Below are 14,089 nucleotides of genomic sequence, written 5' to 3' on the forward strand. Positions count from 1 at the left end.
TCACTTTGTAACTTCATCCCTCTGTAGAGGCCTTGTTGATTAAATAAAAATGAAAGAAGATTAGAAAGGAAAGAAAACTCAGCAGCACCATTGTAAGCCACCTTAGTTGAAGGTAACTGTACAGCTTCATGTCCTAAATTCTAGGTCCTTCAGATACGTAAAAAATCTAGGAGTGGCCAGGCGCTGGTGGCTCACGCTTGTAATCCTAGCTACTCAAGAGGCTGAGATCTCAGGATAGCAGTTCATAGCCAGCCCAGGCAGGAAAGTGTGTGAGACTCTTATCTCCAATTAAACCACCAGAAAATCGGAAGTGGTGCTGTGGCTCAAGTGGTAGAGCACTCCAGGCCAAGAGTTCAAGCCCCATGATCGACCAAAAAAAAAAAAAAATCTAGGAGTCTGGAGCATATAAATGATCATCACATTTTTATTAAAAGCTGGGAGATGGGTACCAGTGGATCACACTTGTCACTCTAGGTATTGGTCATCCTAGCTACAGAGATTTGGAAGATTATGGTTCAAGGCCTGCGTAGGCAAAAATATGTGTAAGCCCCCTTTTCAACCAGTAGCTGAATACTGTGGTGTGTGCCTGCTAACCTAGGCATATGAGATGCTGAAATCAGGAGAACCACAGTTCCAGCCAGCATAGATAGAGAGTCCATCTTGATGGAAACGAGCAAGGGCATAGTTGACAACCAGCTATCTCAGGAAATGGAAACAGGAAAATTATATATCTAGGCAGAAAGCAAGACCCTCTCTGAAGAATAACCAAAAGGGCCAAAAGCGTGCTTCAGCAGAGGAGCACCTGCCTAACAAGTGCAAGGCCCTGCCTTCAACCGCATCAACGCTGAATAAAGCAGGCTGCCCAGCATGGCGTGCAGTTACCCACCCCTGGCCTAGCTGCCTTTCCAACCCCATCTCCTATGCCCACTGTCTTCGCTGCTTCCCAGATGCCTGTGCTGCTACTTTTCAAACACCCATGTGTTTTCAAGCTCTCCTGCTGTCTCCTGGCCGCTGTAGGTAGACTAATGTTCCATGCTTTCCAGGCTTGTCTTTTTAAGGAACTCCAGTTACACTCACCTTAAGTGGGAGATATGGCAAAGTACGGCAGTGATCATGATGCTTTGTCCTTGTAAACTGACACGTTGAATTTAAAGCTCTTTGAACAACTACTTAAAGATAATAAAAATGCTTAATTAGTTTAAGCACATGATTTCACTCTTGCAAAATAAAACTTGCCTTTGGCTGAAACAACTGAACTTAACCTATCCTTTCAAAGAAACAACTCCAGTGGTGGCTTTAGTCTAAAATTATGATTTCTGTGAGCATAGCATTTTAATAATTTTTGTTCAGTATTGAGCATACATCATCATTTAACCTATGAGCTACACTCACATTAACCTTCATCATCTTCAGTATAATTGCTATATTAAGCAGTTGCTAAAATGAATCAGTATAGCCGGGCGCTGGTGGCTCACGCCTGTAATCCTAGCTACTCAGGAGGCTGAGATCTGAGGATCACGGTTCAAAGCCAGCCCGGGCAGGAGAGACCGTGAGACTCCTATCTCCAATAAACCACCAGAAAACCGGAAGTGGCGCTGTGGCTCAAGTGGTAGAGCGCTCGCCTTGAGCTGAAGAGCTGAGGGACAGCGCCCAGGCCCAGAGTTCAAGCCCCACGACCAGCAAAAATAAAAAATAAAAAAATAAAATGAATCAGTGTATACTCTGTGTCTAGTTCTGGAGGGCATAACTGAGCATCTAAATGTAGCTCCTGGCAGTATTCAACAGTGGATCCCTGGAATGAGGGCTGTTACAGAAACACCAAATGGAAGCCACTTGGCAGGATGTACAGAGACTCGGTTCTCAACTTGGAACTCTGTCATTAGCTCTGTAATTAATGAATTTGCAGACTGCCAGACTGAGAGACTGAGGCACAGAGATGTTAAGTAATTTTTAGAGGTCACATGGGCTGTGGGTAGAGGATGTGGATCTGAACCTGTCACAGTCCTTCCACTGAGAGACTGTGGAGGACTTCCATATCCTAGATGCACAGACTTGCCCTCAACTTGGAACCAGGCATATTTAGCTCTGTAATTAATGAATCTTCTGACCAGCACAACTGGATTTGCTGTCCGAGCAGCAATAAATAATAAATATTTGTTCTCTCTTAACTTCATAGTGATAGCAGCAAAAAAAATGTAGGACTAAAACTTAGGAGAGTTTTAAATATCTTTTGGTGAGTGTTTATATGTGATTTGGGGGAAAGTAATAACTTTGTTCTACAAAGAGTGATCACTTTGCAAGTGCTATAATTCATCAGGTGTTTTCACAGCAACCAAATTGAACACTTGCAGCCCAGTGATAGCAACATTGTTATGGTTGTGTCACCCCGCTGTGGGTTGGCAGATGGTGGGGACCAAACCCTTGGCAGCCTGGGGCTGAGTGGCTGAGCCGCTCTCCCCCTCCAAAGTCCCGTGCTAACTTGCTGCTCACACCTCAGCAATCTGTTCAATATGCTTACGCTTTTTGTAAAACTCTCTTTTGAAAAATTATGAAAGAGGATACACATATGGAAGAACACATGAAATAATATATAGCCTGATTACTATCAAGTCAACCAAGTTGCCAAAGAGAGCGGATACCCTTCAGACCCCACTCTGTCCTTGCCAGTGGCGATGTGTTACTGCTGGTCACATCCCTGCTCTGCTGTATGAGTTTCTTTCCCAAGTATATACCTTTAAGAGCTTGGTTCAAGGAGTTTTGTTGTGCCTGCTCTTTGGTTTGCTCTTATTTTTTGCTCTTTATCTTCAACTTTTTATTTAGCTAAATTTGATCCTACAAAAAAATTGAAAGAATAATATAGTGAAGAACAGCTCCCCACTTTACACAGATGAATTAATTGTTAACATTTTACTACCTTTATTCACTCTTAATGTATGTGTGTATAAATAATTACATACATATATGTGTGTATACATGCATTCCCTCTATATATGTGTATTTGTGTATATATGCATGGTTATGTGTATGTATATGGGGGTGGGTAGGTGCAACTCACACCTGTTAACTCTTTCTCTCTGTCTCTCTCTCTCTGTCTCTCTGTCTCTGTCTCTGTCTCTCTCTGTCTCTGTCTCTGTCTCTCTCTCTCTGCCTTTTGTGACCTGGGGTCTTACTGTGCTGCCCAAACTGGCCTCCAATTCCTGGGCCCAGTGCCTTTTGTGTTAGCCTCCTGAGGTCTCGGGCTGTAGATGTATACCACTGTACCCAGCCATGTATACCCTCCTTCTTCTTTAGGAGACTTCAAGCCAGGCATTGTGGCCATGCACTTAAATTCTAGGAACAGGGATATTCTCCTGTATAGATGAAATCACTACACTCAAGGAACATCTCAGCACTGTGAGGCTGTGCTGGAGGATCACGGAGCTCCATGGGAGAGGGTGTGTGGCCCTGAGTTCAGTCCAGAGCCATCACCCTGGACCCTGCAGGGAATTTCAAGTGTTTAAAGTGCTTTGATGTAGAGGCCACTATGACAGGCCCTGCAGAAACTCTGACCTTATGTCATGATCTGGAGATTTCCTGTCTGTCACTGGAAGAACAAATGTCACCCCAGGTTCATCTCAGGAAGGTGTGATAGCAGATCAACCAGTTACCTGACCAGGTGGAGTGTGGAGGCAGTTGGCTAGAGTCGAGTCTGGGCTCCAGTGGCCATTTAATTCTCCAAGTCACTTTATCATTGTACACCAGGGGGTTGTGCAATGCTCACCCAGCCTGGTGGGCTGCTGGGGATTAATCAAGGGGAGGCTGGATCCCACCTGCCTCCTGAATTTGCCTAGAATAAGAAAGGACGCGGTGCAAGGAACACCTGCTCCCAGCCTGCCTGGCTGTTCCTGTCCAATCCCATTAGCATTGTGGCCAGGTGCCCAGTTAAACACCTTGGCCCTGCGGCACCAGAGCCCCTGACTGTGGTCATTTGTGCAGTGGTGTGTTGTAAAATATGTGTGTCACTCGTAATGGGTGTAAAAGATCAGAGCGCCTGGTGTGTGTTTTACAGCCTGTTTTTAGAAACCATGTAGTACAACTTAAAATCCATGAAAGTAGAAAATACAGTTGTCTTTCACTATGTCAGGGTTCACTTATTACAGCTTTACTGCATCACGAGTTCGTGTGTTGTTTTAAATACGTAAATAGTGATCTCTCACCTATTGTGGGAGGTCTGTTCCAGAGACCCCCATGATAGGTGAAAATCCTTGATCTATCAATAGTGAGTCACAGTATAATGCCACTACGTGGATTTATTTTCATCAAAACTATGTTTTTGAATAATATAAGCAGGGTCAAGCAATATATGTATGGGCTCCAAATTTTACTTTGAATCAATTGTTCATCCCATTTTAAATTTTGTTTGGTTTTTTTTGGCCAGTCCTGGGGCTTAAACTCAGGGTCTGGACACTCTCCCTGAGCTTCTTTTGCTCAAGGATAGCATTCTACCACTTAAGCCACAGTGCCACTTCTGGCTTTTTCTGTGTATGTGGTACTGAGAAATCAAACCAGGCTTCATGCATGCTAGGCAAGCACTCTACCACTAAGCCACCTTCCCAGCCCCATTTTAAGGTTTTTGTTTTTTTGTTTTTGTGGTTTTTGGACAATACCAGGTTTGCACTCAAGGTCTTATGCTTGCTCAGCTGATGCTCTATAACCTGAGTCACCCTTCCAGCCTGGCTTTTTGTTGGATATTTTAAGGCTGGAATCTTGTGGACTTTTCTGCCTGCCTGAACTGGCTTCAGACTGCAATCCTCTAGATCTTAAGTCTCCTGAGCAGCTAGGATTATAGACCTGAGCTCCAGTGCCCAGCTTGTTTTGTTTTTCTGAGCCTTTTTTTTTTTTGTAAGATTATGTTCGTTCTTGCTTCTCTCATGATTTTTAAAGCCTTTTTAATTTCTTTATTAAATTTATACTAATGACACACTGTTTGAGTCCACTTATTTCTATATGTTTTTACCCTGCTTATCATATTTATTTTTGTTTGCCTTTTCTTTTTTGGTACTGGGGATCAAACCCAGGATGTTGCACTTGCAAGGCAAGCACTTGGCCACTGAGCTACATCCCAGTCCTATTTATCATATTTCTTTCATTTTTTTGTTTTCAAACTGCGTCTTGTTATGTAGTCCAGACTGGCCTAGAACTCATAATCCTCCTACTCCAGCCTGGGATTACAGCACTCAGTTTATTTCTTATTTTTAATAGAGTACAAAGTTTATACTTTGTGTTAGATACTTCCAGTTTTGCTTTGCCCAGTTGCAGACTATTTAGTTGAAATCCTCATAATATTTTAATAGTTGAACACAAGTCAGTATGGATGAATCTCAACTATAATGCAAGCAAAAAAGAGCAACTTTCAGAAGGATCATATATAGTAATGCCACTTACAGGAGTGTTACAGAATGTGTTAATACTGTATATATTGGTTAGCACTGTGCTTTTTCTCAGTAAAACTCAAAAGAGCACTGGGTTGGAGGAGAGGTTAAAAGTGCTTGTGGTAGTCATGCCTGAGACCAGAGGCACCACCACTGTCATTTTATCTTTCCTGACATGTTTTTATGTCTAAAATATTTTGCAATGAGTTCATCTTTTCATATATTTTTTAACCAGTACTGGGAATTGAACTCAGGGCCTTGCTAGGCAGGTACTCTACCATCGAGCCAGGTCTCTGACCCCTTTCTGTGCTATTTTTGAGGTGGGATCTTTCTTTATATCTGGAATCTGGGCTGTAATCTTCCTGCTTGAGTTCCCCTGTGTAGCTGGGATGGCCAGTTGTTTTGCTTCCCCTATACCTTAGGATAATAGGCATGTACTACTGGGCCAGACCATTGTTTGAAAAGTTCGCCCAGGCTGATTCCCCCCTATCTCTACCTCCCAATTAACTAGGATTACTGGCTTGAGCCACTGAGCCCGGCTCATGTTCTTTCTTAACATATTGCTAATAAAAAAAATAGATAATAGCATAGGAAATGAATGTTTTCTGTAATCCTGTGATGCTGTTATACATTGGTGTCTTTCTATGCTTCTTAGTGTAATCTAACATCATTTAGAATAATAGTTCTTTTCCTGTTTCTAGCTGGTCTTTATGTCTCTTCTTTTCCAAGTTCTCAGTGACTTTTGGGGCTAGCACCTCTCTTTCTGCCCAATCCCATCTCTCTTTTTCTCCCCCCAGGCCTGGGGCTTGAACTCCCTGCCCAGGTGCTGTCCCTGAGCTTTTGTGCCTAAGGCTAACACTCTACCACTTGAACCACAGCTCCACTTTGGCCTTTTGAAGTTAATTGAAGAGTTTCACAGACTTTTCTGCGCCCGGGGCTAGCTTTGAACTGCAATCCTCAGATCTCAGCCTCCTGAGTAGCTAGGATTACAGGCCTGAGCCACCGGCGCCCAGCTCATCTTTTCTTTAACAAAAGTAGTTCTGGGGTCTGGAGCAGGGCTCGCTTTCCTCCGGAGCCTCTTAGGAACCTCCCCCCCCCCCCCCCCCGGCCTGTTTTGTGAGTGATGGAGTGCATGGCAGCTCTAGGTAAGAGTTTTGTGTGAGCCGTGTCTCTACATGACAGGGATCCACCCCCAGCCTGTCCCGCTCCCGTCCTCTAGTACAGAGAAAATCACTATTCAATGCCTTGCTTCCATTTTCACCTTGATCATACCTGAGCCTGCAACACAGTTGGGAGAGTCCGGTACTATGTGGTAGGTGGGCAAATCCCAGTCCTGACCTAGCCGAGGGATTGAGTGGTCCTGCTCTCCTCTGCTCTCACCCGCTCACCCGCTCACAGCAGCACTTGGCAAGTTATTGGAAGCACAAGCACAACACACACACACACACACACACACACACACACACACTTTGGCTGGGCGCTGGTGGCTCATGCCTCTAATCCCAGCTACTCAGGAGGCTGAGATCTGAGGATAACAGTTCAAAGCCAGACCGGGCAGGAAAGTCCCTGAGAATCTTTTGTTTTTTTTGGGTCCGGTCCTGGGGCCTGAACTCTGGGCCTGGGCACTGTCCCTCAGCTCTTCAGCTCAAGGCTAGCGCTCTACCACTTGAGCCACACCGCCACTTCCGGTGTTTTTTGTTTTTGCTTATGTGGTGCTGGGGAATTGAACCCAGGGCCTCATGCATGCAAGGCAAGCGGTCTACCACTGAGCCACCTTCCCAGCCCCATCCCTGAGACTCTTTTTTTTTTTTTTTTGTCGGTCGTGGGGCTTGAACTCTGGGCCTGGGCGCTGTCCCTCAGCTCTTCAGCTCAAGGCGAGCGCTCTACCACTTGAGCTACAGCGCCACTTCCGGTTTTCTGGTGGTTTGTTGGAGATAGGAGTCTCACGGTCTCTCCTGCCTGGGCTGGCTTTGAACCACGATCCTCAGATCTCAGCCTCCTGAGTAGCTAGGATTACAGGCGTGAGCCACCAGCGCCTGGCATCCCTGAGACTCTTATCTCCAATTAACCACCAGAAAACTGGAAATGGCGCTGTGGTTCAAAGTGGTAGAGTGCTCGCCTTGAGCTGAAGAGCACAGGGACTGTGCACAGGCCAAGTTCAAGCCCCACAACCCACCAAAAACAACAACAACAACAACACACACACACACACACACACACACACACACACGTTAATTCTTCTGTAAAAGGTTGAAAAGAGAATGCTACTGCTAATGAAATGCAGCTAGAGGTGAATCTTGGAGGTATCTAAGAAGAAAAGGAGTTTGGGGCCCAATCAAATCTTGCATATGCATCATAAACAAGAAAATGCAATTAGAGAAACTGCTCATCCAAATCCAAAAAAGCTGCATGCGAGCTGAAAACAGAGTGATTTGCAAAGTGAAAAAATTCACAGCCAGCATGTGCCTGTGTTGGAAATGTGGTCAGGGAGGAAACCAGAGCCTGGGTAAGATTCCTCGAATAGCAGGTAGCAAAGGCTTGCACAGCTGCTCCCACAAAGGGATAAGCAAGAACCTTTCCCCTTGTATAATCTGAAGCTCATGGTAAAGGTCACCACCCTTCCCAGCCAAACGTGCTCATCAGAGGTGGCATGCAGCCACCTGTGGGAGAGCAGAAGGTGCTCTTGCCAGTAAATGTCCTGGGTAGAAAGGGACCAGAAATAACTAAGATTCTGTGGCCGCTGTCACAGTGGCCTGGCACTGGGTGTGCGGTGGCCTGGCTGCACCTTGTAGCACACATGGAGGCGGCCACGATGGTAGCTTAACATACCATACCCTGTCGATCTGTGGTCCCTCCTTTATGAACTACACTGCACAAGTGAGAGCTACAGATTTGGTGATTCTTAGAAGTATCTTCTGAAGGTCACACTTCCCATTGTTTGCTTGTGTTTAATCTCTCCCAGGCTTCTGAACTGTTGCCACAGAGCATCTTCAGTTCTTCAAGGTTATTTAGCCTTATTTCTTGTATATTTTTCCATCACAGCTCTACCACCTTTGCTGTTTTTAGCCTTTTTTGTTGTTGTTGTTGTCAGGGGCTCGAGAGGGGTGCTGGGCATTGTTGCTGAGCATTTTTACCCAAGGCCGATTTTCTGGTGGCTAATTAGAGATAAAAGTCTCATGGACTTTCCTGCTCAGGCTGGCTTTGAACTATGATTCTTAGCCCCCTGAGTAGCTAGGATTACAGGCTTGAGCTACCAGTGCCTGGCTAGCCTTACGGTTTTCTTTTACCTGCCACTGCCTACTCCTTTACCTTGGAAGTACATATTTCTTCCTGGCTTTATTTCTTCTCAGAATCTTGGAACTGTTACATCTTATTATAGCTCACATCATTTTATTTGTTTACTTGTGCCAGTCCTGGGGCTTGACCTCAAGACCCGGGCACTGTCCCTGAGGTTTTTTTTTTACTCAAGGCTACTATTGTACCACTTCCAGTTTTTTGGTGGTTAAATGGAGATAAGAGTCTCAGATTTTCTTGCCTGGGCTGGCTTGAAAAGCCAATCCTCAGACCTCAGCATCTTGAGTAGTCAGAAGCACAGGGATGCGTCACCAGCACTTGGCCTTTTTTAAAAAAGAAGGAACTTCAGGAATTGTTCAGTTCAGTGGCATTTTTAGCATATTCAAAACTATAATCATAATCTAATTTTATATACTCATCCCCTCTAAAGCCATATACCCGTTAGCAGTTGCCTCTGCCCACCCTCCCGATCCTTGGAAAGCATCCATCTGCTTTCTCTCTCTCAGGTATGCCCCTTCTGGACACTTCCTGTAAATGGAATTGTGTAGTGTATGGCTATTTGTTTGTTTGTTTACTCATTCACTGTTGCCATGATTGGAATTGAACCTAGGGCCTTGTACACATAGGGCAAGCACTCTACCACTGACCTACACCCACAGCCCTGGTCTCAGATTTTGAATCTTGCCATTTCCTTTTTTTGTAGAACCTGTGATGTCTATTACCAGACATATCCCTATGTCCTACTTATACTTAAGTCTGTACCTCCTAACATGCAGACTAACTGTTATTTCTTGGTTCTGTTGACTCTGGTTGCTGCCTCCACCCAGGCCACCTGGCCTCCTCTTGCGTCTGGTGCGTGGGCAGTGTGCTCATTTGGTGAACATCAGTTGACTAGTTGGGTCTTCTCAACTAGTTGCCTGACCTCTTCTTGGGTCTGGAAGGTGAACTATAGGTGACTTGTTGTTGATCTCAGTTCGTGACCCATTTCTCCTCGCAGTCTTGCTCAGAGAGGCTCCTGGTAATTCAAGTTCCAGTGTGTTCTATAGTATTCTGGTCTAGTCACCTTTTGTTGTCTACAACTCATTGTGAGCAGGCTTTAGTCACTTCTGAACTTTCTGTCTGCATGTGACTGGTATCCCTGGATGAGGAAGACTGGGGTTACTTAAGACACACATTAATCTTAGCACACGGCTACAGACAAAATTCTTCCACCAGTTGGAAACACGTTAGTAAAAAACAAAGCTCATCCAAAGTATCAGTGCTGGTGGGGCTGGAGTCAACCACTAAGAAAAAATGGGGGCAATCTGACTTGTTTTCCTGTGTATAAAGTAGTTAACAAAATAAACCACTGAGCTGCCTTATTTTGACTTTCTGCTCCAGAAAGAGCTGCTCTAGTGGAGCCAGAGCCTTTGGAAGCAAGTGTGGGGTTGCTCATTAAACCCTTAGCTCCGGTGCCTGGAGCCTCTCACCAGCCTTGAGCCTAGTGACTTCATCCTGACACCTTTCTCCAGGTGTGTACTTTTGGGCAACTCAACCCTGCCTAACTGTATCAGCCCCAAATCCTTCCAGTTTGGGCAACAGTCTCCACTATAATTACTTCTCCACACTGAAACCTAAATAAGTTTAGTCGACCAAAACTTCCTTGTTGTGGACATCTACTATGATCAGCCTTTGTAATACCAGCGGTACTGTTACCACACGCCTATCATTCAGAGTTCCCTAAAGAAAAATCCAAGTTAGAAACAGATTGGCAACAATGATTGACTTAACAGTTCTGTACATGCTTTTGTACCTAGAGGGAGCATGCAAATGGCCCCTCGTGACAAATGGATCGCACATAATAATAGCTCCCGTTATCAAGTGTGCACACTGTACTAGGACCTGCTGTAAACCTGAGCATATGAGACACTAGAGCCTCACATCAGTCCCATGAGCAGTCCTGCTCTCAGCCTCGCTCTATAGAAACTGAGTTACAGAGGGATGAAGTAGCTCATGTAGGTTCTATGTTAGGTGATGGAGCCCAAGCCCAGCTTTTAGGGGTCTTCTCCAGAGGCCAAACCCCTGCCCCTTGGCATCAGCTCCCTAGCACTGAAGCACCTGTCACTGCCTCTTTTGGGGGCTGAGTTTTCCGTTGCTATCATTACTTCCTAACTTCCATGGCCCCCCAACTTCCTGATTCACCTTCAGCCTTGGGCCTCTCCTTCATTCTTTCCTCCCTGCTTCCCTAGGGCCTCCAGAATGCAGACCCTACTATCTTGGCTGTTTTCTCTCTCTCTCTCTCTCTCTCTCTCTCTCTCTCTCTCTGTCACACATACACACACACACACAAAATACAGTCTGGCTGTCCCAGCCCTGCTAAACTCAGCAGCATCACTTTGACTCTGCTTGCCAAAGGCTCTTTTATTGACAGGACCTCCATGGAACACTTATTCCCTGGGGAGACTGTCCCAGTATGGCCTAGGCTGATCTCACCTGAGAGACACATCACCAAGGAAGTCTCTGTCTTTTTTTTTTTGTCGGTCATGGGGCTTGAACTCTGGGCCTGGGCGCTGTCCCTCAGCTCTTCAGCTCAAGGCGAGCGCTCTACCACTTGAGCTACAGCGCCACTTCCGGTTTTCTGGTGGTTTATTGGAGATAGGAGTCTCACGGTCTTTCCTGCCCGGGCTGGCTTTGAACCGCGATCCTCAGATCTCAGCCTCCTGAGTAGCTAGGATTACAGGCGTGAGCCACCAGCGCCCGGCGGAAGTCTCTGTCTTAATCTGTCTCTGCTGCTCTAAGAATGATTATTGGGTGATTTCTAAGAAACAGGGATGTATTTCCCACAGCTCTGAAGGCTAGGAGGTCCAAGATCAAGACTTGGACACAGGTTTGATGTGGGGTGAGAGCTACATTCCTGGAGGGAAAAAATGGTGTCTCCACAGGGCAGAACGGGGAGGGAAGGCTGGCTGAATGCCATGTGGCGCCTCTGTAGGCGGGCCTCCATCCACCCATGAAGGAGTTGCTCTCATGGCCTCATTCCCGCTTGCAACCCCACTTCCTAATACCGTCACATTGGCAGCCCCCGAACTTGGGGGAGACACAACCAAACACAGCACCCCCCTTCCTGAGTCTTTGCATTCCACAGGCCCCATCCGGTACTTTGACAGTCTGACCACAGTCACACCCGCTTGTCATTCAAGTCCCTCTCACAGAGTAGACTCCAGGTGGCTGACATGTCTGCTCATCTTCCGTGCGTCCACCACAGTGTTTGGTAAACAGGATGTGTTTAGTAAATGTTTAGTGAGTGAACAGTGACCCAGAATCACAATTCCCAAGCAATGACAAGTTTCAGGGACGTGTACATTACGACAGGACTGGGGTTTCTGACATTGGAGACAAGCAGCTGCTGCTCAGCCCTCCCTGCAAGGATGCCCTCAGCCTTGGGAACGCATCTCTGTCCTCTTAGGTTCAGGGCTCGTCGGTGTCCTTGCTCAGCCTCTCTGCATTAGGGAGTACGAGTACATGCTCGTCTTTCCTTTCTCTTGTAGTGCTGAGGCTGCACAGTGAGCGTTTGGTCAGTTGCCTGAGCAAAGGATCCTGCATGAGGTTGGTGTTGCCCTTTGATCAGAAATGGCCAATTAAGAATGTTAGAAACATGGGGGCTGGGAAGGTGGCTCAGTGGTAGAGCACTTGCCTTGCATGCCTGAGGCCCTGGGTTCAATTCCTCAGTACCACATAAGCAAAAAGCAAAAGCGGGAAGTAGCGCTGTGGCTCAAGTGGTAGAGCGCTAGTCTTGAGCTGAAGAGCTGAGGGACAGCGCCCAGGCCCAGAGTTCAGGCCCCACGACCGGACCCAAAAAAAAAAAAAAAAGAAAGAATGCTAGAAACATGGACGGAGGCTCAAGTGGTAGAGTACTGGCCTGGCGAGTGTGAGCTTGGAGCCCTGAGTTCAGACCTTACTACTGGAAAAAAAAACAAAAAGTCAGATGCGTGTTTGCAGATTATAGCCGACCCAAGCAGTGTGGAGAGCTGTCGGGTCGCTTTGCTGCCTTCCCAAAGAGGTCACGTCACCCGCTTCATGGAGGAATTTGTAATGCTCCTGAGCCCCAAGGTAAAGCAGGCAGCCATTATTCAAAGAAAACATGAGACGGTAAACGGTGCGTCTTGGAGGCATATGGCCTCCCTGAGGCGACAGCTGGGGAAAGGCAGGGTGACAAACTCACATTCTCCTTTACTTCCACCTTGCAGGAGTGTGTTCTCTACAGAGAGAGCGCAAGCAAGATGGAGCTGCGTTTCGACCGCCGATGGTTCACTCTATGCTGATTGTAACTTTTGTCCATCATAGGTTTGAAGACATACCTGATATCGGGTCAGAGAGCCAAGGAGTCTCACTGCAGCTGTGCAGAGGCCTTGCTTTCTGGCCTCGAGGCCATTGACGGCTCACAGGTGTCCTCGGGCCCTAGGGGACAGGGGACAGCGTCGCCAGGGAGTGTCAGTGACTTGGCACAGACTGTCAAAACCTTTGATAACCTTAAGGTTAGTTTTTTTTCTTTCTTCTAAAACTTTATATTAACTCCGCAGGTAGAGCACGCAAACTAAGGCTTGGCCTCAGATTACCCTTCAATTTGATTTTTACCATTTTTAAATTTTATGCCTTTTTCATTTTTAGTATTCTTGCTTTTTGACCTGTTACACACTTCCATTTCCTTTCTGCGTTACATGGAGATGCTTTTCAACTTGACTTCGGTTATTTTCTTTTTCTGCGGCCTGAGGCATCTTTGGTGACTTCTAAAAGCTAATGATAAATGACAGCAAAGGTAATTTTCCTTGTATCTTGCTTGGAGAGCTGGATTCTAGTTTATTTCAGAGCCCACTTTTTCAGATTCTCCTGTGTCTCTGGAAATCCACAATTTTGTGACGATCTAAAGTTTTGTTGGTGTGGGTAAATCTTATGACGAGCTCAATGAAAATATATGCTCTCAGGACATTGTGGTATTTCATTACTAGGACTGAGATCGCCTGCCTTCTAGACCGACAGCAGGTCATCCACATAAACACATGGTTCACCTTGCGTATTGAAAATCATTCTTATTCTGAATTATTCTTCTATTTTCACATTAGATTTTTGTTTACCCACTGGTACTTTGTTTATTTTTACAGTTTAGATATTTGCTGTCTTTATGATGTGGCACGCAGTGAGGGGATCCAAGTTACTTTCTCATGTTGGAATTCATCCTGCCCACCATCCATTGATTCTGGTGACTACTGCCTTCAGTTTTATTGAGAGAAGCCATATATTCTTTTCCTTGTGTGCTTTGTTAGTTCAGTACAGTTTTTTGTTTTTTGTGTTTTTTTTTTGGTCCCTCAGCTCTTCAGCTGAAGGCTAGCGCCATACCACTGGAGCCA

At 45.8% G+C, this 14,089-nt stretch overlaps 1 protein-coding gene across 2 annotated transcripts in view; it reads left to right on the forward strand.

Annotated features, from left to right (window-relative positions):
- The window catches only part of Adcy9 (adenylate cyclase 9), a 97,347-nt gene that overhangs the window by 50,132 nt on the left and 33,126 nt on the right, over nt 1-14,089 (forward strand). For both annotated transcript variants that reach the window (XM_042698253.1, XM_042698254.1), the window contains exon 3: nt 13,029-13,219. In XM_042698253.1, the coding sequence (XP_042554187.1) occupies nt 13,029-13,219 (191 nt within the window). The remainder of the gene's footprint in view (nt 1-13,028; nt 13,220-14,089) is intronic.

The sequence above is a fragment of the Dipodomys spectabilis genome, unplaced genomic scaffold (genome assembly GCF_019054845.1).
Source record: "Dipodomys spectabilis isolate Male_0828 unplaced genomic scaffold, ASM1905484v1 ptg000231l, whole genome shotgun sequence".
In the NCBI taxonomy this organism is placed as follows: Eukaryota; Metazoa; Chordata; class Mammalia; order Rodentia; family Heteromyidae; genus Dipodomys; species Dipodomys spectabilis.